This window comes from Amblyomma maculatum, chromosome 2 (assembly GCF_055883805.1).
Source record: "Amblyomma maculatum isolate TAMU_Amacu chromosome 2, ASM5588380v1, whole genome shotgun sequence".
In the NCBI taxonomy this organism is placed as follows: Eukaryota; Metazoa; Arthropoda; class Arachnida; order Ixodida; family Ixodidae; genus Amblyomma; species Amblyomma maculatum.
In genome coordinates, this window is record NC_139345.1 from 116343257 (window position 1) to 116369581 (window position 26325).

The 26325-nt window shown below is 43.0% G+C and overlaps 1 protein-coding gene across 2 annotated transcripts in view; it reads left to right on the forward strand.

The window, feature by feature from the left end:
* The window catches only part of LOC146199641 (tRNA endonuclease ANKZF1-like), a 45695-nt gene that overhangs the window by 3438 nt on the left and 15932 nt on the right, over positions 1 to 26325 (forward strand). For both annotated transcript variants that reach the window (XM_084595162.1, XM_084595161.1), the window contains exons 2-10: positions 3933 to 4123; positions 6553 to 6650; positions 8110 to 8206; positions 8897 to 9098; positions 9422 to 9542; positions 16107 to 16222; positions 17615 to 17768; positions 23693 to 23915; positions 24806 to 25042. In XM_084595162.1, the coding sequence (XP_084451288.1) occupies positions 3934 to 4123; positions 6553 to 6650; positions 8110 to 8206; positions 8897 to 9098; positions 9422 to 9542; positions 16107 to 16222; positions 17615 to 17768; positions 23693 to 23915; positions 24806 to 25042 (1438 nt within the window). In that variant the 5' untranslated portion in view covers position 3933. The remainder of the gene's footprint in view (positions 1 to 3932; positions 4124 to 6552; positions 6651 to 8109; positions 8207 to 8896; positions 9099 to 9421; positions 9543 to 16106; positions 16223 to 17614; positions 17769 to 23692; positions 23916 to 24805; positions 25043 to 26325) is intronic.

The following is a 26325-nucleotide window of genomic DNA, read 5'->3' on the forward strand; positions in this document are numbered from 1 at the left end:
CATTTTGATGATATCCGAAAGCGGGGACAACATTTTAACTGCAAGTATAAATGCTGATCCCAAAGCAAGAAAGTTTCTTCGAAAAGTAGCCAATTCAGATTTGGGAGGTGTGTTGCTTAAGTGGTTTGTTGGCGCTCGGTCTCTAAATATTCCCATCAGTAGTCCACTGATGTTTTGCAAGGCAAGATGCTTTGCTTCCCTCTTAGACTTTCTCGATTTCATCCTGGGTGATTGGTGGCTGTAGCAGTTTAAAGTTCAGTGTGGAATATTGTTCAAAATTGGCATCTGTAAAGCTGCCTCTGTGAACACTCCAATAACATTCCAACAGTAGCAAGCCATGCTCAGTGGGACGTATACAGTGCTTCGAAACTGCACTCTTCTGCCAGATGCTTTTGTCGAAGACCCATGCCTTCAAAGGCATGACTTATTCTGATGGAAACCACAGTAACCTTTGCGTTACCATCCTGTTGCGCACGAGTTGGCAGTTCTGGCAGCTTCCATTTGTCTTTGGGAAGTCTCGGAGGCCGTAGTGTTTTAAACAGTCTACTGCTTGAGATGAGTATAAAAATATTGGCATGTTCTGGTATATCTTACCACTTGTTGGCAGTATCGAGGGGAGAACTCGCGGTTTAACCAGGAATTTTTATTTTAAATTGTTCAGCATAGTCCGGTTTTAGCAGATGGTGGCACCATTCTGTATCCTTCTGTTGCTACTAACATTTCATTTGTTTGGAGTGTCTGAAGTGAATATACTACGTTTTATGACTATGCCACAGCATTATACTTACTGGTATTAGTGTTCGTATCAACGTAAGGCATGCTACTCTTTCTCATTACAGCTACTTTTATTCTTTAATCTTGCCTGATTCGTTTTAAAATGTGTTCAAAACAGAAAAACCACTCCACCAGAGATGCCGCCAGGTTTGTTTAGCTTATTTATTCATTTCATTCTAGTTTAAGCAATTTTGGTACTCTCAATTATAGTTTTAACAAAATCTGCATCTTAGTTAATGACACGCTTTGCACGCAACTTAAGTGGCGCAGCAGTCGCTGTGTTCATAGAGCTGCATAGCGTTACTGCACTGTGTGTCATGTCCACGGCGTCAGTGTTTGCAGACGGGGACTGCCAGTGAAAAAATGAGACTGCCATATGGAAAAATTAAGTTTTAATGGTTCTGCCATATTTCTCAGCTCCACAGCTGGGTATTAATTAATTTAGGTTTGAAGCTTTCCTGTGAAGAAAAAGAATAGTTTGTAAAAGTCAGTAAACTGTTTAATTAATGAGTAACATTCCAGTGTGTTAGAGACACAACAGAAAGGCCTGGATGATACTCGGATTGCTCATTGAGTGGCTGGTTGGCTACCACAACATGACAGGGCACAGCAGAAAGGTCCTACTCATGTGGGACAACTGTTAGCACACCACATTCCGCTCTCCCTGTCTATGCCACCCATCTTTCTCCCACCGTATGCAACGTCCAAGATTGAGCCGCTGCGCATGGCCATCATTCACGCGCCTGAAGAGTCACATGAGCTGTGTGTAGTTGCATGGATACTGATAGCAATTGGCCGAGCAGATGCCAACATTCTACTCTGAATCATTTGCTGTGGAAATGTTTAAGCCTGCCTAAATAGAACCGTGGGGAGGTGTCTCGAACTGTTTCATTATGGTGGGATTTATGGACCAAGGAATGATGAGCAAGATTGTCGAATGGTTTCGCAATCTAACTAAAGTAGAATTGTGGCAACGAGTCGTTGACGCACAAATGGCCGGACATTATGCTGTTTTAGTTGGTTTGTATGGTTCAACTCCCCAAAGCAACTCTGGCTGCAAGAGACACCGAAGTGAAGGACTCCGGAAATTTTGACCACCTGGGATTCTTTAACATGGTGACATTGCACAGTACATGGGGGCCTTGCATTGCTTTTCCCTGCCATTGAAAAGTAGCCACTCAGGCCAGGATTTGATACCACGTCCTTGGTTTATTCGGAGACCTCCATCATGATAGCCTGATTTCTTTTAGCACATTAAACCTCGTAAAACTATGAAACCGGAATGACTTGGCCATATCACTGACAGTCTTTCTATCGATAGCATTACTATCAATAACAATACTATTGTTTCTACTATTGATAACACTGTAAATATTCTGTCGACTGTATTGATATTTTTTAAATAGTGTAAAAACTATAGATAGGGGTGCTATTGATAGTTCTTACGGTGTTGATAGATTAAAAACTGTCATTACTCTCGATAGTTAGTTTACCAATAGTTTTGCATCACAGCAAGGGCCTTCATCATCATCAGCAGCAGCAGCCTGACTATACCCACTGCAGGGCGAAGGTCTCTCCCATATTTCTCCACTTAACCCGGTTCTGTGCTAGCTGCATCCACTTTACCCCCGCAAACTTCTTAACCTCATCCGCCCACCTAACTTTCTGCCGCCCCCTGCTACGCTTTCCTTCTCTTGGAATCCAGTTTGTTACCCTAAGCGACCATCGGTTATCCTCTCTTCGCACTACATGTCCTGTCCATGCCCATTTCTTCTTCTTAATTTCCACTAGAATGTCGGTAACTTGAGTTATTTCTCTGATCCACTCTGCACGCTTCCTATCTCTTAATGTTACCCCTACCATTTTTCGTTCCATAGCCCTCTGGGTTTTCCTCAACTTAAGTAGAACTCTCTTGGTTAGCCTCAACGTTTCAGCCCCATAGGTGAGTACAGGTAAGATGCAACTGTTGTATACTTTCCTCTTGAGTGATACCGGCAAGCTGCTAGTCATACTCTGCGAGTGCTTGCCAAATGCGCTCCATCCCAATCTTATTCTTCTTGTTATTTCCTTTTCATGGTCCAGATCTGCGGTTACTACCTGTCCTAAGTAGACATAATCGCCTACTACTTCCAGTACTTCGCTACCCAATGTAAACTGCTGTTCCTTCCCGAGGCTTTTGAACATTACCTTAGTCTTCTGCATATTGATTTTCAAGATTTTCTACTTTTCCTGTCTAGGTCATCAATCATTATTTGCAGTTCATCCCCCGAGTTGCTTAGCAAGGCAATGTCATCAGCAAATCGCAGATTACTGAGGTATTCTCCATCTACCCTTATCCCTAACTGCTCCCATTCCAAGTCTCTGAATACTTATCTAAGCAAGCTGTGAATAGTACTGGGAAGATTGTGTCTCCTTGCCTAACACCTTTCTTTATGGGAATTTTGTTACTTTCTTTATGCAGAACTATGGTTGCTGTGCAGCCACTATATATATATCTTCCAGCAAGGGCCTTGGAGAGAAACAAATGGCTTCACTGGGGATGCTAGAAAATGCTGTGATAAGTAGTGCTTTCAGAAAACGCATGCACATAACCGATGTTTTAAAAGAATAAACACTGTTCTTAATTGACTCTATTTTTCTCAGTAATATAGGAAATCCACTTGTTGTGAGCTTCAGATATAACAAACGCAATCAGCGTAAACCCCAGGTTAGCTGTGAGTTATAAGTTATTGATTTATTCATAGTGTCATCATTGTTGCTATCACTAACGTGTATTAGCGTGATTATTCTTGTATGATGGCTCTTTAGGTGGTTACTTAAGCAGTATCATGTTCTTTGTGAGGCCGTATATGTAATTACACATCTGGCTGTGCAGAATGACAACACATTCTCAACAGTGTTTTCAAGCCTTGCATCTAGGGTGTACCTGCTAGGGAACTTACCTAAATAAAATTGTCACACATGGAAGTTTGCCTGCATCTGTGTGCTGGACTTGAAGCCGTTGTGTCCGTGGTTTTAAATTTATTGAATAGGCTTATTCTTTCTACCATACATTTGCGTCCGTGGTTTTAAATTTATTGAATAGGCTTATGCTTTCTACCATACATGAATTATCTGAATTGGATTTAAAATCTTTTATGCTTCTGCATATTTTTCAGTATGTCTGAAGCATCAGCTGGACCGTCTACATCAAACCCAACTTCTGCTGAGCCTGCGGCCTATCCAAATTTCTTTACCTGGCAGCTTACAGACCCATTCAAGGTTGAGCGCTACCTTATTGGTCTTTCACTTGCCAACTGCACTCCACCGCTGGAACAGGAATTCTACTCATCACCCGACACTAGGCATGGTAAGGGCATTTATAATGTTTGCAATCGATGAGCTGCTAAGTAACATGCAATACACAAACTGAAGGTGGCAGTTGCCACGTGAAATATGTGCTAGTGAAGCTTTATCCTTGCTTAGAAAATGAACTGGTCTGCACAGCAAAAAATTATTGCGCCATGTGGGAGGGGGCAGCTGATACTTATGCTTTCAATATGATACTAGTTGCTATTCCTGTAATATTTTTTTAGTAGGTTGGTCTTATTTGTTGGTATTATTTGTACCTAGTCACCGTGCTTTGTGTATCGAATAGGTGCCACCATGTATTCTGTTTGATGAGAACTTGGCAATGAGGGCCCCCTGGGCGTCACCATATTGCTCTCTGAGCTGTTGTGTGCTCCTGACGTGAGCACGGTGGAAGTCAGCGGAACTGGTTTGCAACAGCCCAGAGAGGAGGCGTTTCGACATCCATCTCGCCCAATGCAGAGGTCTATTGGACCTAGATGTACTGAAGCTCTCACAATAGCATAGGTTCATCTTCCCTGGCATATATCTGAAAATTTCAGTGGGTTGCATTCTGTGTGAACAGCTGACCATCTTTGTAAGTGGGACACCTCTTAGCTATGTTTTCATCAGCTACAGTTACAAGCTATTTATTGATTTGGACTGTGATAGATGGTGGGGTTTTAATTTCACCAATGCATTTCCTGTATCTGCACAAATGTCTGGTTAATTGTGCTGATCATGCAGCTTTTATTTCTGTTGATGCGTTATGCAAGGCTTGCTAGAACAAGCTCCATAACTGTCCATTGCGATTCCATTCCACAATATGCGTCATGTTCAATATGTTTATCTTGCTTTATTTTGAATGTGTGCCTTGTTAACTGTCTCATCTAGTGGATTGCTTCATTTAGTTGCAAAGAAAGGTACCAGATTCTTGTTTTTCATGAAATTGTGTTGTATAGCTTAAAATTATACATATGGAGTTCTCCAAACACCTCAAGTGTCTTTCCTCTCCGTTCTGTTTGTGTGACTCTCATTTTTCCTTTTCTAGGCATTTCTGCGGACATTACTTCAATAGACATATGGATAGCTACAATTCACTGCTCCCGTAAATGCTTTAATGGTTCAGAGGTGCTATCATTTTACATTGGAATTTAACCCTAACTAAAGGGTGTTAGCTGTCCTAAAATCCTGGATGACCATTGTTCTCGTATTGCCCGTACATATTTGGAGGCAGGATTTGTGGGGAGCTATGTGCCATATGATCTTCAATTGTGTCAGGTTTAAGGCATGCCTACAATGAGTATCAGCCTTGAATAAGAAGAACCAAGATAACCTGTGGCAGCAGCATATCAATTCTGAATGAACAAAATGTGGTCATAATAGAGATATTCGTCATGCTTTCTTCTGTTTGACCTTTTCGAAAGCTGTTTTTATGAAAGCAATTGATACATTGGCATTCCAAATTAATTTTTTTTGTGGGTTAACCCTTTCCTGTCAGGTGTAGTTTCCCCACTGACTACTGCTTCAGTCAGCATTCTTTTGGGCCTTCTAACTCATCACAAAGAAAGGGATTGCCACTTAATGACTGGGCTGTAAACATGTATTAGAAACTTTTTTTTTTTTTTTTTTTTTTCAATTGAGCTAAGATCTCAGCGGAACTTCTTCAAAGTGTGGTAGTACCTCTCGAAGCACCCTCCTGGGAAGGGGGGGGGAGACAGGCTTCCTCTCACTCACTTTCGCTGCTGAAACTTGTGATTAACTCTTCTGTTGAAGAAAGTGCATAGTTGTCTGTGTCACTAAAATCATTTTTGCTTTTTACAAAGTCATTACATTAGACAACTTTTCATAATGGAAAGCACGCCTGCCGGAATGGAACTCGGGCTGCGAGTTTTTGGCGCCAATTCAGGGCCTCGAAACGATGTGATCTATGGTAGATGTACACTGAGAAACCAAGAAAAAAAGCACATTGCATGAAATTGAATCCATTTTTTTTCTATGTTGTGCATTTTGATGAAGTGCACGATTGTATGCATTTTGCTTGAGAAAAACAGGTACAGCTAAAAACATGGATGCATGAAACTATGCTGTAACAAAACTTATTGAAGAAAGCAAAAGCCAGCTGCGCTTCATTTTTTAGAGACAGCAACACTCTCTCAGGCTCTTCTGTTGTCTTGTTGAATGATGTATTAAAGGCACCACGTGTTTACTTTATTCTCAATTTCTTTGCTGATACCCACTAGAAGAGAGTACCCCTTAAAGTTGCATTTTTCGTTACCTTTGAACTTGACCTTGTTTCAACTGGGGTTAATTCAGGGGCTGTCGGCATTGGTACTCGGAGCAGCTATACAAGGAAATCATGCTAGTATAGTTAGATGCTGATACCGTGCTCAGTGTTTATTTGCCGCAGCGGGTGGGATGACCTGGAAAGCTTTCCTGACTTTTTACCAGCCGATGCAGTGCCCATCCCAGAAAGTGAAGACCTCAAAGTGTCGACGGTCATGTGCTGCTCACTTTGTGGAGCCGAGTTTGAGTCACGAGAGGATCAGGTAATGGGGCTTCCTTGTTTTGTTTTGTTTTTGCACGTTTTTTTTTAGCACTCCTTAAGGGGGGTTTTAAACTCTCCTGCAAGAGAGCAGGAAATTAACCTGCTAAAACTTTAGTCAGTCAGTTTGTTGGTCAGTATGAAGTCTGGTTAGGTTGAGTAGAACTTTGTTAGAGGGCCATTGAGAACAAATTGAAAATTGACTTTGCTAGTAAAATGTGTGTGTTGACGTAGAATTTTTTCCAGCACGGACGTCACTGGTTTCAGTTGGCTGGCCGAAAGGTTTTGTGCTTTGGCATTATAAATCTCACTTGGAAGAAAAGCAAATGTCAAGCATAGCATTGTGTACACTTTGCCATCTGCCGACATTGTCAGGTGGAAAGAAGTAAATCCCCATCTCCTCATTTGTATGGGAAAGAGGGAAAAGCTGGAAATGTGGTGTGCCACTGGAAAAACCAAAAATTGAAAAAAAAAAAAATTTAAATGACTGAGAGCGACTAAGCAGAAATTCATATTTCTGAGAATGACTCTGCAAAATTTGAAAAAAGAAAGGGAGAAAACTTAATGCTGACACATTGGCATGGTACAATGATCAGCAAGCACCCCCATAATTTTTAACTTTGATTTTCTCAGGACTATTTTTGTCTTTGGCTGTTGGCAAATGTCAGCTTAACCATATAGACCAGAGAATCAATTTTTTTACTGAGAGAATTGATTGTGTGCTTTTGTCCTCGGCGTCCCTTTTAGGGAGAAAATGTCTTAGTTGCCATTTTGAGTCACTTGGAGCTACTCTCAGAACAAAATTGGCAATCAGAGTTGTTGAATAAGTGTATAGTGCTTCCTGACTCTATTTAGTAAATTGTTTGCTAGGAAATTGGAACACTTGAGCATGATAATCAGAGAAGGTGCTTTGTGGCTTGCAGCAGTCTCTAAGCATGGTGACATTCAAATGCAAAAACATTGGAGTCGTGGTAAGCACACAGATCAGGCATAAAATGCAGATTTGTTCAATTCATGGCAAGTTTATTAGTCATAAGGGCAACTTTATGTGTCTAATAAGGAAGAGATAATTTCAACAAGCCTAGCTGTCCAGATGAAGCCTCGGCGGCAGCTTTTCGGTGGAGGCGAAAAGCAAGGCGTCCGTGTGCTGTGCGATGTCAGTGCACGTTAAAGAACCCCAGGTGGTCGAAATTTCCGGAGTCCTCCACTACGGCGTCTCTCATAGCCTGAGTTGCTTTGGGACGTTAAACCCCACAAACCAAACCAAACCAAACCAGATGAAGTTATAAAAAATGTATATTTACCTGAAGTTGTAAGATTGAGCAGTAATTGTTCACTTCTCTGTAAGTGGGTTGAGTTAGCCGCACAAGAAAGGTCAGGCTTTGTTATGATGCCTCTTGGCTGCAGACAAGTGATTTCACAATATTTCTTGGCTTCCTTCTTTTTTTCTTTTTATGCTGCAGGTGCAGCACTACAAGGCAGACTGGCACAGATATAACCTGAAGCAGAAGTTATGCGGAGAAAGAGCTGTCACTGAACAAGAATTCTTGAACATGATGGGTAAATATGTCTTTTGCAGAATCTAATTTAACTAGTCATTTTTATTTCTGGATATTTGAAGAATAACAGGCGTGCATGTTTAGTCAGCAGCAGCCTTAGGATCAGAAAGCTGGACTCTCAAGTTCTATTTTTTTTTTCCAGCCTGTAGAACCAACATTAAAAATTACATGTGAAAAGAACAGGCACCAGTTACTATTAGTGGTGAATTGCTCGTACTTCTACAATGTTATTGATTTCAGTAGAAAATATTTCAACTGAAAAATCTTTCAAACTGCTTTTAGTAGGGATCGCTAATGCATTATTGTCAGTGTAATTCTCCTTGTATGTTTTCTTATTGTTTTTTTTTTTTTTTTTTTTTTTTTTGTATGTGTGGTTTAACTTTCTAAAGCGACTCAAGCTATGAGAGATGCTGCAGTGGAGGACTCCAAAAATTTCGACCACCTGGGCTTCTTTAACATGCACTGACATCACAAAGCACATGGGTGCCTTGATTTTCGCCTTCCTCAAAAAGCAGGCACCGCTGCCGGTATTCGATCTCGCATACTTGGGTGCAGTAGTTGAGCGCCATAACCACTGCACCACCACGGCGGTGTGTTATTAATGGCTCCATACTAGAGAAACACGTGTACTTTTTTTCGATGATGCTTTCATGCTGTCATAGAAAAAAACCCGTTGCTCAAATTCTTCCAGAGGAAGTGTCCAGCATTTCTGGCTCAGAGTCTGGGACTGACACAACAACATCAGCGAATGAGACTGCGGAGTCGGCAAGTGGAGGAGAGTCAAGTCCTCGCCGAAGAGGGAAAAATGGAGCTGCCTCGTGTAGGAGCCCTGGTAAAGTCGGCCATGCACCACGACATAGGACAAGCAGCGTTGCATCAACTGATACTGAAGGGTGAGCTAGGGTTGTCATCCATCCCGCAATAAAAGTTTGAAAAAGGTGGAGTGGATGAAGATTGGTGGAAAAGCTTGATCGACATGATAATCCATTTCTGTGAAGGGGCAGCTTATGCTTAGAAACTGCTTGAATGTACGTTATAAAGCAAGCTCTAGATCACTGGTGCATGTCTATGTTCCCATACGTGCTCATTGTATTGCTGCCGTCGGACGCATTCAAGAAGTGTTAGTATGTTATGTATCAAAAAGCATGAAGTTTAAAATGGTTCTATCGACTGCCCCTTTTTTACTTTTCTTTTGCTCTTTGTTATTACCCTGCAGAGAAGATACAGATGCTGATAGACCCGAGAACAAGGGCGCTCGCATGAACTCCAAGGTGTACCTTAAGAATAGTGATGGCCAAGTTCTTGCCCTCTACAGATGCATTGTTCACGGAAAACAGGCAAGTGACTTAAACCCAGATGCCACCTTTTTGCTGTGTGTGTGTGTGTGTGTGTGTGTGTGTGTGTGTGTGTGTGTGTGTGTGTGTGTGTGTGTGTGTGTGTGTGTGTGTGTGTGTGTGTGTGTGTGTGTGTGTGTGTGTGTGTGTGTGTGTGTGTGTGTGTGTGTGTGTGTGTGTGTGTGTGTGTGTGTGTGTGTGTGTGTGTGTGTGCGCGCGTGCGCGCTTGCATGTTGAGACAGCACGTGCAAAAGCGAAATGCAAGTTTGCTGATGTCTCAAGTGTCTAGGAAGAAACAGCCTCTTTCCGCACTGATTGTGGGAAGAGGTAGCACTAAAAAAAGGCATTTGGCAATTTATTTCGAGCCGTTTTATGGAGTCATGATATGAGGAAAGGGAAGTGCGAAAAGGAAAAAAAAAGTGAGACATGAGACATGCTGTCTATCCATCATTAGGCCGGTAAGATCCAAACTTATGCAGGTTGTGCTGAATTTGAGAGGCCCATTTACACGCTTTGCTTCTAGTGCAATAAATTATTGCCATATTATGTAGTTGTAATTCTTCTGTTGTACCCTTTGTTTTGCAGTGGTTGGTTCTGGAATTTGCAGTGCTGACATTTTCTGTTATGTGTAGTTATTCATTATTGCCTGTTTCTTTGTTAATGAAGCTTTACTGTATATTTTTGGAATCTGAGCATGGCTCTCTGTATTTTACCTCATTAGGCACTCATTGTTCCAAATTTCAAGGGACCAGAGTTGTTTGAATGACCAGAAGTGTGCCTTAGTGTGATTCAAGACTGGATAGTATTTTAGGTCTATACCTTTTTTGGTTTCGTTTGTAGGCTTTAACGTTCGAAAGCGACTCAGGCTATGAGAGATGCCATAGTGAAGGTCTTCGGAAATTTCGACCACCTGGGGTTCTTTAACATGCGCTGACATCGCACAGCACATGGATGCCACTCCGTATCGCCTCCATTGAAATGCAACTGCCAGCTGTTGGGTTCGCACTTGGGTTTCCGGGTCAGTAGCCGGGGCGTTTTAACCACTACGCCACCGCAACGCGGCCTATACCTTTTACTTTTTTTTGCAAGTTTACCTAAAAGCATTAGTACAGCTTGAAATAGGGATTAAAGGCACTGATATGTTTACTTGACTAGCAGTCTCTAACTGATTGCATGGGGGAAAAAAAGTTGTATGTAACGTACTAGTTTTCCACTGCAGTAAAACCATTTTAATTGGGACTAGAGGGAGCATAAAAAATGTACTTACTAATTATCTAAAAATGGAACTACCGGGTAGCTACAAAACAATGTTTTGAAAAACCTTTTCACACTACAGTGAATTTACCTAATGAAAAATGTACCGTTTTTGCCAAAAGTAACCGAACAGCCCAGCCGGCCTTCGAAGCAAGCACAGGGCCGAGCTGCGGCGTGGCGGTCGCCTGTGGTAGCCGCGAGTGTAAGCTTGCTGACGTATGGCTGCTCCCTCGCTATCTTTATTGGGATGATAAAATGTAAGCGAGAACCATATGCAGCGTTTTATTTCGTTTCTTTGGAACGCTGTGCTAGTCACGGAGGGCGCTGTGAACAGCAAAACTCGCTCAGCGCTGATTTTGTGCTGGCTTCGTGAAGCTAGGCTCTTTGTTAGAGCACCTTGAATGTGGAATCCCAGTACACAGCTTCTGTCGATGAAGTGATTCGAAAAATAGTTGTTTTTGTCTCGTTTAGAATGTTAGCACAGACAGACAGGGCATTATATAAACCTAGGTTTAGTTTTTTCCGCGATTTCTAGTCTGTGATGATGACACTTTGCCGAGCTAGAGAGAAATCAAAAAGGCGATCTGTTTCTAGTGCGGCTATTCGCTTACATGTAATGAGGCGAATCTGTTAACGTCGCATTTGCCGCCGCTAGTTAACTCACAGAAGTGCGAAATGGTTTTTGCGATTGCAATGCCAAACTTAATGCCGAAAATCTGAGCAGAGATTGCAATTGCTTGAAAAAAATGTTTAGCAATATCGAATGAGTGATGTAAATGTTCCATATCATATGACCCCACAAGAAATCCTTGCTTTTTCGAAGGATGCCTACGAAGACGTTTTCCTTCCACTTGCATTGAAATTCCCTCTGAATTAGGCTTCATCTTTTTGTGGCCAGAGAGTTCAGTAAAGACTGGAGTCTCAGGTTTGCAAGCTTGATCTTGTGTTGCACTTGAAGGTTCTATTCCAACAACTTAATTATCGAGTCAACGATGCACCACTCTACCAATGGGCACTAAACTAACAATCAATTCGCTAGATAATAGACAGTACCGCAAAAGTATTTCGCAGTCCTAATCAAATGCCGCGTGTCTGGATTTCTTTTCACTTCCAAAACATATTGCTGTTAGGTTGGTTGCATAGCGTTCCCTCGTAAAAGGAAAAAAAAAAAAAAAAACGGTCGCACTTATTGAAAAAATAGGTGAGATATGTTTAAGCTGGTAGAATGACATTTTTATACAGTTCACTCATTAAACGAAGAGATTGACAGCAGGCTAACATATGAACGTAATTACCAACGCGAAAGACATTACACGCTTTTTGTACGTTACAAATAGCGGGAAATAAGGTATGCAGCAAGACGGGCACATGAAACAGCTGGAAGCCTTTTATTTTTCTCTCCTTCAACCTAAATTAGCATCACATCAAATCCGGTAGTGGTCACAACAGATGACTAGGAATCGCGGAAAAAGCGCATCGAGTTTTCGAAATCAGTTCCTCGCCATACTTTCCGGACAATCCAAATGAGTAGAAAAGCATGTATTTGTCCATTCGTTGCAACTACGGGAGCACTGTACCGATATCAAACGCAAAGGCATTCTCTTAGGAATATAACAGCGCTACTTCAAAATAGTAAGGCCTTCTGCAGCATTCTTTGCACGTGTGACGCAGTAAAAGTGGAGCCTCCTTACAAGCAATAGCATCTGTTTAGAGGCCGATTGCAATGACGTCTTACTTTGCAAATGCCTGATAATGTGATCGGTGAGTTCTGAAACTAATACAGTCAAGCCCACTTGTAACAGTATTGACATGCCACGAAAATATTATTGTTATAACCAATAATTGTAATAACTGGGCTAAGCCAAAACAACGAAGAAAACATGAGAAACTTGGGAAATTTTATTAAAGAGGAAGTAGCTTACACTTTCTCTTTATGCAAAAATATGTAATCAATCAGCTTAAATTTAATTTGACTGCTTCACGCCAATATATCACAGCAAAAGCTCGTTAATTCAAATTCCACGGGGCCGCCAGGCCAGTTCGAATTAACCAAAATTCGAACTAATGAAAGTGAGCAAAAATGAAGGCGTTTGATGCCCGGAGGGCACGAAAAACATTTATTTAGCAAAGAAGTCTGTTATCATCTTCTGCTTCTTCTCTCTGAGGGCTACCGTACTCACTCGGTCTTCTAGCATGCGAATGCGACGCAGGGAGTCTTCTTCCCCCTCTTCAAAGCTGAAGAAAAGGCGCGCGATATTCAGCGCTCCGATAACTTCTGCCGCGGATGGACGCACGGGCTCTTGCTCCTCGTCGTCGTCCTCGTCTTCTGCCTCTTCTGGGACAGACTGCTCCCCAACAATTTCAGCGACAATGTCCTCATCACCTAGGGCACCGCACACTGCTGCATCGCTGTCTACTCCAACGTAATCATCAAAACTGACGTCCTGCAGCACAGCACGCACAGCCGCAGGCAGAGGCTCCGGACTCCCATCGTCGCCACTTTCTTTCATACTTCCGGCAGCAAAGCCACAGTGGTGGAAGCAGTTTGCAATTGTGGACGGCATCCTCGATGGCCTTCCTATTTCGGACGTACGTCGACAACGTGCTTGGTGGAATCCCGTGCTTTTTCGCGATTTCCACTTTGCTGGCCTTCCGTTCATCCACCTCGCGTCAAATAGCCACTTTCTCCTTCACCGTCTTGGCACAGTATTTCCCACGCGAACACATCTCGCGGATACAAGCTCACAACAAGCGGCGTGCAAAACGAGGGCTCACGAAATGCAACACGAAACCGTGGTCGATAACACTAAAACGTCGTTCCTCGAAGGAGTCGCGGCAGGAAAGACTGTTTAGTACTTGTTCCAGCACCCTAGCGGCTCCCCGATGGTTGTGCCATCTATCATTCTGCCGTGAAAGCTTCCAACGATGGTTTTTAACAGTGCCGCTTGGCGGCGCGCAGTTCGAATTATGGGTGGCGGCGCCAATTTTTGAGTGAATTAACGAGCTGTTACGCGCATAGACTTCTATGCACTGCGGACCGGACCACGATGACTATTTCGAATTATCCAAAATTTCGAATTAACGAGTTGTGAATTAACGAGCTTTCACTGCACTGATATCTCTCTGCGAGTGAATGATTTTTAGCGCAAATGATGTCCCACAGGGAATTGACTATTCTTAGGACTTCTTGATGTGGTTTGGCTGGCATAGTCGCAGTGTTTGCGAGCTTTTTCCTGCTAGGGCTTGCACTCAGTAACCAAATGCAATTGTTATAACCAATAATCTACTGTTACAATATCATTATACGTGGGTTATTTTACCATAGAGAACACATGGCAAAGCTGACTGTGTTATGACTGTCCATTCTTATATCCAATATATTGTTCAAAGCGCTATTACAGTCAAACCCGGTTATATCGAACCCGGATATATCGAATTTTGGTTATATCAAACTCACGAAATAACCCCTTGAAAATCCCATGTAAAAGTATATATTGTTCAAAGCGCTATTACAGTCAAACCCGGTTATATCGAACCCGGATATATCGAATTTTGGTTATATCAAACTCACGAAATAACCCCTTGAAAATCCTATGTAAAAGTATAGGAAAGCCGCGTCATATATCGAACTCAATTTCACCGGTCGTTCGATATATCGAACTCCGCACCACGCACTGAAAAGTGTGCCTTCCCCAAAGACGACCTCATCACCCTTAGCCGTTTACCGCGTGACATTTTCAAGCCACGCGCGGAAGGCCGCGTGACGTTTTCAAGCCACGCGCGGAAGGAATGAGAGGGGACAGTTCGGCGACGGCTGGTCTGGGCAGCGCCGCGCCCATTCCCCAAAGGCGCGCGCATCTGCAGTTGTCGTTTCCCGCGCGCCAACACATGACATTTGCAAGCCATGTGCGTGGGTGTGCCCATTCTTTTGCTGAGCTCTCTCCTTCAGCACGCGCAACACATGCGCCAAGCAGCTCAGCCCGTTTGACAGACGTCGGACGCTTTCTCCAGCGTGTGTTGCGAACCCTGTGCGTGCGGCGGCACGGCAGCAAACGTTAAGAAGCGGCGGTTTTTTTTTTTTTCATTTTTTTTTTTTTCGGGGATGCTTATTTTGTTCATTTATTTTTATCGCTTATCCTTGCATGTATGAATCAGCGAAAGCACGCGGTCAGCTGCTGCGATCATGACACCCGCCCCAAGCGCGGCGTGATAAATCGAACCAGGCTTGTGCAATCAAGCCATCACGGGCACTCTGCCAAGTTCGCTCCCCGCCACCGCAGGAGCTATCAAAAGATAAACGCGCCCTGACGTTATCGCAGCGCAGCATCTTGGCACGCTGCCAATGAGCTGTGGACGAGAGGACCGAAACGGACTGACGCGCGCCATCGACATGCAAGCGAAAATGCTCGCGATTTCTGGCCACGGTGACACAGAAACCTTGTTTTGAGCTGCCGCGGTGGCCGACGCAGTTCCAACAAGTTTGAAAATTTTCGCTCTGTCGCTGCCGCTCGTCGCTGAGATCGCTGAGATCGCTCAGTCGCTTGCATGTGAGCGAGCTGGCCTTAACGCATTTTTTTTTTTTTTTTTCAAATTCTCGGGTGCAAAAGTGGAAGGTGGGTTCATTATGCGAGTGGGTTGATTACGCGACAAATACGGTATCGTTTTTTTCGCATCGTAAGTGCCATCACAAGCCGATTTCTGTATATCGAATTATCGATATATCGAACTATTTCGCGATCCCCTTCGAGTTCGATATATCCGGGTTCGACTGTATTATAAGTGGGCTTGACTGTATTAACAGTGTTTCTGGTTGGGCAACTTGCCGGCTATGACAGAGGAACGGGCACTCATATTTCGATATTTTGTTTTTAGTTCTCTCCTTTAATGTACTCCTAGAAAACCCTAGTTGTACAGAGCATAATAGTCGCTGTCACTGTGGTTGGTGGCGAATCTCATAAAACGGAACTACACTGCAAAGAAGTGCTTCTAATTGTTTGAAGTGCCAATTGGACCTCAACATTGCCGTGCCTTTCTAACTGCAGTTGGATAATCGGTTGGAGGGCGGAATCTGTAGTTCTTTTCGGGGCTGCGAACCTGATGTATCCAACTGTGGTCATAGCTCTTTCACAGGGTGGGAGGGTTGTAGCAAAGCAAATTGTTTGAATTAAGCTGAACAGTGGTATGAATTAGGTGGCTCACTTAAAATGCATTGGAAAATATACCTGGCAGCCATAGCATTGAAATTTGTTTGAATTATTGTGAGTTTGCTGTAGGACGTTTAGTACACGTTTTTCCTGTGACCATTTTCTGCAGGCGGCCCCAGAGACCTGTGCACAGTTGATTTCGGCAATTGGGGACGTCCCGCGGCAGATGCAGTGGGCAGTACTCATGGTAGGCGGCGGACACTTTGCGGCGGCGGTGTTCAACGGGTACTGCTTTCTCTTGCTGGGGCACTCATGGCTGTGGCTAGCCACCAGAGAGCTGACCAGGCAGCAGGGCATGCTAGAATGGTGTGGGGAGGGTCAGCACTCGAGAGAGTCCATGTGGCACAATTCGAAAAAGCTGCTTCCACAGACAGACTTTATAGACCTGCTTTTGAGTAGATCTCTCATTGTATACAAGTGCTTTAGTAGTAAATGATAGTTGTGTTTTTTCAGTCCTTGAGGTATCTTATGAACCACATTTGAAGCTAAACTGAATGAGCGAATGCTGCGCATAATTTGAATGCTGTCAAAATTACAGCAATATATCTGTTTTTGGGGCTTTGCCTGAAACAACAGCTTTGGCAAGGGATGCAGTGTTACAGAGAACTGTAACTCTTGGATAATGATGTAAACTATGTGGCAGACATATTGTAGCTTGGTTTTGAACTAAACTGACTGTGGCTAAGTTTATTGAACGGGGCTACGCAACTAACCAAACGCAGACTGTGCTGGCCCTCGTGGATGTGACTGGGCTCTGGAAATGCGTCCGTGATATAATGGTAGCGCTGAGCATCAAGAGCAGCAGTCAGAATTCTTGCGTGTGCTGAGGATTCATTTCCTGCATTCCTTCTCCCTCGTGGCACCACTCATTGGCCTAACTTGACAAAGTCAATCATAGCTTGGCATCACTTTGCTTTATGCCCTCATTTTTTGCAGTTATGATATTCATGGAGCTCTGAACATTTGTTTCATTCGTAGCTGAGGCATATTCTACACCTGGTGACAAACAGCCAACTGCTGGTATGTGGTTGAGGTGTCATGTATGTAGAAATTGAGAAGGGTGCAGCCATTTCATATTCAGTGATTTTCAGTGAGCAGGCATTTGTGGCATCAACAGTGCACCTAATTACAGCTTGTCATTTCATGACTTATTTCCTAATGAATGTTAGAAGCCCTTGTTGATTCTTTCTCGTTTCTTACGGTTTGCTTCAGCTGTGGTCGAATGAACTTTTGCAAGTGTAAATAATAAAAGTTAACACCCAGGGAAAAGATGCTTCCTTGGAATCATTCTGGTGATGAAAAAGAGGAAGAAAAAAAATAACGCCTGCAGTTGCACATGCATTGCTTTCTGCTGGGAATTGCTAACTTGAAGCCTTGGTTCCAAGTGTTTGTTTGTTAGGGTGGAAGGGAGAAAGGGGGAAAACGTTTTATGAGATTGGCAGACACCAGCCATCACAGTGGTACTAGGCCTTAATATTCTTTCTTGTCAAGGATTGTAGATAGTGCTTTCTTTTTTTTATTTATTTAAGAGAGGAAACGTTAAAAAGAAGTAAGCACCAATAAGACAAGGGTTGCACATACCGAGGATGGGGATCATTGGTAACACATTCTGTCCAGGTCGGAACCACTGCTGCACAAGACATTCCACACTTACACCGTGCGTGCCAAGCAAGGTGGCTCCCAGTCTGGCCGGGACAGCAAGCAGAAAGGCATGCAGCCCAAGTCTGCTGGTGCCAGTCTTCGGCGGTACAATGAGATGACACTAGTCAGGGTGAGTCTTGGTTCATCAAGGGTCTGTTTTTAAAGTATGGTTGCCCTTTGGATGCAGTCACAGATAGCGCTGTGTCTCTCTTAATTGTCCTGTACCTTTACCTGTTTAACTTGAAGATGGGGTGGAGGTAGGCGAGAGTTGGTGGAGGAGTTGAAACAGCAAAATTGGAAGCTACGCTCTTGTAACGCTGTCACAGGGGAAACCACAAACCAGTGACCATCCAGGCTGTTTTTTGTGTTCAAAGCTGCCACTGTTGTGATCTCAAGGAGCTGACATGCAGCAAAAGTGGGATTAGCTTGTTTACATCTGAAGTACTATGTAGAGCTGTAATTTCAACCAGCAGATGAGCAATTCTAAGCCATTGGAACGACGGAAAATATTTAAACTAATGGGGTTTTCAAATCCTCCAAGCTAGCAAAAAAAATAAAAATGAGTATTGCTAGGACACAGTACATTTATTGAATGAACTTGGTGATATCTTAAAGGCCAACTACAGTGAAATTTTACTTTGGCTAAGATGCCGAAGGCTAACGCAGGGTTCTGTGTTGACTGAAAGCTGCCATGGGGTACCAGCTGGTTCCTATTGAGTTCAATGACAAATGACTCGGTGGACATGGAAACTGCCCCAGAAAAGAAAGGTTAAAAGAAGAAAATGGGGAGATATCAAGACATTTTATAATGAACCTTATATATTGGCTTGTTTTTCATTCAGTCAGTCAGTGAGAAAGTTGACGTCACTGGGACGTCACATTTTAAATGTTTGTTTATTTTAATTTTTAAATACTTGCAGCCTAATCGGGCTGTGGCAGGAGTTGGTGTGAAAAGCATAATATCTAACAACAAGGAACAGACCATTGGCAAATAGTAGAGAGAATGTGAACAACACAAACAGTACTCAAAGAGCTCGATCTATTGAATAGCCAATAAAAGCACGCTTAAAGGACGATGACAAATAAAACCAGGAAGAGAATTTTTGTATTTGTAAAGAAATTTCAGCAGTATATAAAAGTGTTCATGCTGGCAAAATAGTGCTTGATGTTTAGCCAGTGGTGACTTCCAGATTTAGATGATTTAGCAGGCTTTAGGCAATTAACTAATTATTTGAAGAAATTTGGCAAGAAGAGTTAATAACAGAATGCACAAACTATTCAGTGTGTTGTCTAACCAAGAGCAGTTACAAAGCTAGAGATGAAAATGTTGTGGAAGGTGAAACATTTTTATTGAACTGGCAGCACGTGAATCATATCACATTCTCTTGCCTCAGTTTGATTAATTTCGCATTGTTTGTTCAGAACTCGGGCTGACTAAGAGCAGTTACAAAGCTAGAGATGAAAATGTTGTGGAAGGTGAAACATTTTTATCGAACTGGCAGCACGTGAAGCAGATCACGTTCTCTTGCCTCAGTTTGATTAATTTCGCTGTTTGTTCAAAACTCGGGCTGACCAAGAGCAGTTACAAAGCTAGAGATGAAAATGTTGTGGAAGGTGAAACATTTTTATCGAACTGGCAGCACGTGAAGCAGATCACATTCTCTAATTTCGCATTGTTTGTTCAGAACTTGTGCTGACCAAGAGCAGTTACAAAGCTAGAGATGAAAATGTTGTGGAAGGGGAAACATTTTTATCGAACTGGCAGCACGTGAAACAGATCACATTCTCTTGCCTCAGTTTGATTAATTTCGCATTGTTTGTTCAGAACTCGTGCTGGATAACCATATTCTAGTATGGGCTGGATTAGGGATTTATACATTAATCTCATTTTTGTGCCTTTCAGTGCTGTTATTATGGTGCAATGTAAAGATAGCCTAACTGCTTCACTGTCTTTGAGGTTAATAAACTTGTGTGTTTGGACCTTTAAGATGACAAAGCAAGCTAGAGTATTTAGTTTTTCTGAAAAAGCTAGTGAAAACTTATATTCTTTAAATGTACACATTTTACTTTTCGTTTTTATTCACTGCTAATGATAGAAGCTGTGTTCAAAAGCTTGATTAACCTGCTGATGTAAGGTCATGCAGGGCAGGTCAGGCCTCTTCAGAGTATAATTTTTCTGCTGACATTGAAGAAGGATGGATAGTTGGGGCAAGTTGGTGAGATTGGTACTGGTTCGTTATAGAAGGTACAGCACGAAAACAGGCGAAAGACATAACGAAAGGATACCACACAGACAAGCGCTCATCTGTGTGGTCTTCTTCCTTCTGATCCTTCATCTGTTTTAACACTGTACCTTCCACAATCAATCCTTCTGACATACTAAATAGGAGTTGATAATCATGTACTCACTGGCAGTTCCTTCACAGAAAGGGGAAAAGTGCTGTACGCTTACCAATTAGAACACGCTAAGTATCCCAAACAACATATGAATTCTTACTTTTCATGGGCAACCTACATCTGCTTCAGCAATCTACGTTGGTTTTTTGGTTGTCAGTATCACACACTTCTGCACAGAATTTGCACTGTTTTTGGTTGACAAACTTTACACACATTGCTTATGTTCCTAGATGTCCAGTATTGATCAGTGTTCGATAAAAACTTTCAGGCAACATATTTACACAACATATTTACCAGGCAGATTCACTGTACCTTCATCAGTTGTCATGTTAACCTGCGCTCTGTGTAACTGTGTCCATTGCATTCATGGGCAACTGTAATTAGATTGGCCCTGCTTTACTGCAATGCTTTGATTTAGAATTTTTTATACTCGTCCTAGGTCCCCCACAAGGTGAGATTGCATGGTAGAAAAAGCCTGTGCTATTTTGCACTTTTGTATTAATAGCGTCAGAGATTCTTTGAACAGCTCGGGACAGGTGGCATTATTGGCTCGATAGACAGTAGTCATTACGTGCTCGTTGTATCTTTTACCAGAGTAATTATTGTTCAATGCTGTATTTTAATGCTTTTATGAAGCAAGGGTGTGCGAATACAGTAGAACCCCGCTATAGTGAACTCGAATATAGTAAAGGGAAGCTGAAGTCTCAGTTCATTTTCCATAGAAGACTACATTGTTCCCCCTTTATAGTAAAGACATTTTTAGTAAAAATTGGTTTTAGTAAAGTGCGTCTGGCCGCAGCTACGACTTTCTTCGAATTAACACCGCCGCACGCGCGCTACCTAAAATCGCGAAAAAATTTGTTTTCTGGAGAGAAAAAAAAAAAGTTTTTTTAAATGGCCACCAGGCTTAGCAGCACTCAGGAGAAGCCAACTTTATGTAGGCCTTGGAGCCATGAGGGAATGCATGCAGCGCGTAGGGGAAAAAAAAGAAAGGAAGGCTGTCTACAAACGCGAAAGGAGGCGGCGCAGTCCTTTCAGAAAGTAAAAGACAGTAAAAGTACATCGAGAAATAGGGAAGGAAAGAAACTGCCAAATATTTCCTGCACTGTGCAACACGAAGAACGTGACAGCGATGGCAAGACTTGGAGGCGTGTGCGGCTTAGCAGTACTTGACTGCTGCGCTCATTTCTCATTTATTGCCTTTTAAAAGACTGAAAAAGCGGACGATGACACTGTGGCCTTGCAAGGCTTTGGTTTTCACTTAGTATCAAACTCGGTTGTATTCGTAGCCACGTTGCCCTCATGCTTAACAAGTACTTCCACAAGATGTAAACAAAAAAATCTTATAACTGAAAAAATGGCACAGAGAGATGATAAGAGAAAGATGGAAAGTATGTTAGAGATTTTTTTTTTTTTTTTCAGCAATGAAACGAATTCAGTAAGTAAGCATTTAATTACGAGACAGCATCTTCTGGACTACGTCATCACCAACAACTGATATAGTAAAGACCCTGATATAGTAAAGGTTCTTGCTGGTCCCAGTGACTACTATAGAGGGGTTCTAATTTCAAATAGTTTCCAAATAGTATTTGCTGTTTTGCCACTGTGTCACGGCCATTCGGTGTGTTTAGTTACAATGTAGTCACCAACTGGTTGTAAGCCTTACTGTCCCCAGTAATCTCGTTTTATGTCAGCATGCACATGCGCACAGAAGCGTCTCGGGTTATGGAGGTAAGTGTAAGGGGGCAAAGTTGTGCCCATATGCGCTGTTGCAGTTCTTGCGCGGCAACTGCTTTGATCATAGTCAATTTTTGTCAAAACCTAAAAAATATTCATCTTGGGCTAAAAAGAACTTATGACAGAAGTGTTGGGCTCGATGCTGGTCCACTAACTGCACCGTGTGCAGTGAAGAGGGCATGCTGGGGCGCCTAACAGTGGAGTTTCGTCTTCATACCTTCGCTGTTCGTGAGAGTGTTTCGGTGGTTGAGGCTTGCATGGGGCTTGCAGTCCGATAAAACTGAAACATAAGATCTAAGCCGGCTGTGCGGGCTGAAGCCCACACAGCCAGTGCTGCATTTCGGGCAACATCTCACAACTGGCACATTGTAATCAGGCTTCTCAAGGGTGTACGGAAGGAATGATCCCACTAGCATTGCATCTCTGGTTGCTGCTCTTCTATTTGTTTTGCAGGGGGGAGTTTGGTTTAGGATTTTCCAGTACCCTACTTGACCATTAACAATAACCATTAATAAACGGGACATGATTCCTTAACTCTTTCGCTACCGCGGAAAAATGGCCGATTTTGGGTGTCTGGAAACAAAAATTATTTCTTCAAGAAACGCCCAATGGATTGCGCATCGCAATGTACCAAATTGTAGCTTATTATTTACACTTTCGAATAAAACAAAATCCAGAGTTGCGTGTCCCATAGATTTTGAAAGTTTATTTTCTATATATGATGAGAACACAAAAAAAGAAGACAAGCAAAACACAAATAAGCGGCGACACTGAGCCCAAACTTGATTAGAAAAAAAACTGAAATATACAAACTGCTGCACATGTTCGTAGCTGTCATTCCTGCAAGTCTCAGCTTTGTGAAAAAATCACTACACTTTTCATGGCCTTTCAAGTCAAGGGTCATGAGAGCTGTGCCACTCTGAGAAGCAGTCACGTGAGGAAGTGAAGCAGAGGTATATCTGGCATGTGCTGCACATAACATTTGTTCTGAGTTCTGCTTTTGTTTTCTGATAGCAGAGCTTGCAGTTCCTCCTTTTCTCCTTTTTTTTTCGGTTGGTGGCGAATGGGCTCTATGGGTGGAATGGGGGCGTGGCCTCTGAGACGAAGTGTCGCTGTCCGAGCTGAAATCTGACGTTTGTACGTCATTCTCAGACTCATCACTGCTGCTCTCATCGCAAAAAGCGGCATCAGAAGCAGCAGACGTGCTCGGTTTTGGCTTCTGCTTTTGGCGAGCGCGGAGCGAAACGGACGCCATGGTCGCGGACCGACGCTCCTATGCCCTGTCAAAGTTCCAGCTTTCGCGGCGCCCCCTCACGTTAGAAATGCAGAAAACAAAACTGAAAACGAGTTAGTTGCAGAAAAACAAACTAGATGGCGCAGCTTGTCCGTGAAAACTGGCTTCAATTTTTGTTTGGCGGCATTTTCAAATCGTCGGACATATATGTCTGATGGCCTATGGCGCGGTAGCGAAAGAGTTAATAAGGAGGTATACCCGTACAATGCATCATGACAGCTTTCAGTAAACTAGCTTTTTCATGTGAGCAATGAGTCTAACTGTGACAGACTTTCTTTCACTGACAGCTATTGTTGTCAGATAGTTGTAAAAAGTTATTGCTGCCCAATTCCTGCTTCTTTATTTGTTGCCTTTTCTATTCCACTCTGTTCTATTCATCATTCATATTCACTTTGCAGCTAAAAATTATCCGTTCTGGTAACTCACCCTCCAAAAAATACTCTTATTTTTTTGTGCCAGCACTTGAAACCACTGCGTATACTTCTGTCAATACAAGCTTTCTGTGCGGCCATCATATGTGGCCCCTTCCTTGCTTGACAACTGCCAGCACTTCTCTGTCCATTATATCTCTCTTAGCACTGCTGACATACTGCCCATTCCTACCCATGTTTATTTTGTCCATCCAGGACATTCAGGACCTCCTTCAGTCATGGTCTGAGGAGCTCCAGAAGTGCTCGGCTGTGTTCTACCGTGCCCCAGGGGCGAACCGGGCGGTGCTGTTTTCGGGAAAGAATCCACCTTTTCGCAAGTCCGACCCACGGATGCGGCCGATCCCGTTCCCCACTAATCGGGCCACCTACAAGGAGGTGAAGCGGGTTCACCACATGCTGTGCACTGTGGAGTGCTTCGGTAAGCAGTGAGAGCCTATTTGGCTATTAATTATGTACTGGCTTATTTATGGTGTATTATAACCTTACGTCAGACTAGCTGCTGGGCCACAACTTGCTCTGTGTGCAATACCTGTCACTGAAGAAGAAGCTGGCACCTTGTGTTGTAGAATGTGCGTAGCACAGCAATAGTTATGGAACTGACACTATTGGAGCTGCTGCTTTTTTGCTGTAGCTACAACAATACCTTAACCCCTTGAATGTTTGGAACGAGCGCAGCTCGTCCAAGCAAAGCCGTCCCCAAAGTGTTTTGGACGAGCCCAGCTCGTCCTCCCTGAACAGTTTCTCCTCTTGAGTGTCCAGGACAAGAAACGCTCATCTGCAGCTTCTTTTTGGTTTCTGTCACCAGATGGAAGCACCTGCTTGATAGTTTTGTTTTTTTCTACGCCAGATGGAAGCACTTGCTTGATGATTTTGTTTTCTTCTTTGCGAGAAGCATGGTTGAGTGAAAACATGGCATCCGGTGGCGGCGACGCATGCTCGGCTGATCCGTCAGCCCGAAAAAAGAAGTTTTTCTTCGTCATCAGATACTGATGTTTATTTTGTATCGGGAAGCGATAAAGACAGCGATTGCACTGAAGTGAGCAGTTTACGAAGAGGACAGCTCTGACGCGAGCATTGCCAGTCAAGTAAACTTCATTGTGCTAATCTGGCTAACCTGTTCTGCAACACTCGCACTTCTTTTATATAGAACCACACCATCTTGTCTTGGGAAATGTTGCTTATATGGGAAAGCACGCTTGTGGAAGCTTGCTCATGGCACAAAGTGTGGTGAAGTTTGTTTTATGTGACTGTAGCCTTTGTTATGGTAAATCCATAGCTTATTATTGCTATTCTTTTTGCTTTCACCAGGCAGTGAGGCACAGCTGAAAGGACGCATCCCAGTTTCACCTAAGCTCAATATCGGGACCAAGAAATCTGGGAAATCTGTGGAAGCAGGACCAGATGCTGCTAAATCATCGGCAGTGGCAGTGGCTGACAGTGATATCTGTTCAAAACTTGAAAATGTTTCTATTGCTGAGGACCCTCTACATTCTTCATTGCCTGTCCTACCGAGCAACGTGCAAGCACCAAAAGATCTGCGTGTCGGTGAGTTGTAAGAATGGCATTTCCTTGTTGTTGTCTTTTACCATTAAAGTCTAGAGAAGCTTGGCACAGCTAAACCGGGCTCAGTATATCGGCTTTCCACCTGCATAATCATGACTTATCTATTTTTTGCCGTACAAAAATAATGCCATGAGACAACTTCCACAGAAATGAACCTAAGTGATGGTAGTCATCTGGTTGTCTTATGCCGCGAAAGGAACTGCTTTGATTCTGGTGCTCATAACAGGTGGCACCACAACCCAGCTAATAGTGCTGTTGATGATGTTATCTTTCTTGTGTGCAAGGACAAGTGCTGCTTAGGCACAGTACGTTTTTGGGGCCTGCCTGCCATTTGCGAAGAGTAGAAAGCTTGCTTCTTCAAACAGCATTCTAATTGTGCCTCTGCAACACACCCAGATTGATCACGGTTTTTTCCCATATTCTGGCATGTTACATGGTGGCAAAGGCACGCAGTGCAAAACTAGCAAGGCCATGAGAGCTTTGGGAGCCATGTCTGGGGATAGCCTTGAAACAAAATGTCTTATGTCTCAATACACATTCACTGGGTGCATGTCTGTACTGGTTGAAATGCAAGCTATTCATTCTGCTTTGATCGGCTTGGCAAAAGTAGTACATTAGAACCCCTTTATAGTAAAGTCAGTGGGACTGGCAAAAATCTTTACTATACCAAGGTCTTTACTAATCAGTGGTTGGTGATAACATGGTTCTAAGTTGCCATTCGGTAACTAAATAGCTACTTACTGAACACGTCTTGTTGCTTAATAAAAAAGCACTCTCGGATACCTTCCATTTCTCTCTTATCGTCTCTTCATCCCATTTTTTTTCTTTTTCAGTTATAAGATTTTTTGTTTACATCTTGTGGAAGTACTTCTTAAGCGTGAGGGCAACGTGGCTATGAATACAACTGAGTTTGATTTCATGTGAAAACCAAAGCATTGCATGAACATGGTGTCATCTTCTACTGTTCCTGTCGGTATGAAGGCAATTGATGAGAAATGCGCGCGGCAGTTAAGTTCTGCAAAATCGCACATGCCGCGCCTTCAGTTCTTGCCACTGCTGCCTCGTGCTGCACAGTGCTGTGAATGCTCGGTCATTTCTTCCCTTCCCTATTTCTCGCTGCACTTTTACTCTCCTTTAATTCCTGAACGGACCACACCGCCTACTTTTCATGCTTGTAGACAGCTTTACTTCTCTTTTTTTTCTGTGTGCTGCATGCTTTCTCTCATGGCTCCAAGGCTTACATAAAGTTGGCTTCTCCTGAATAC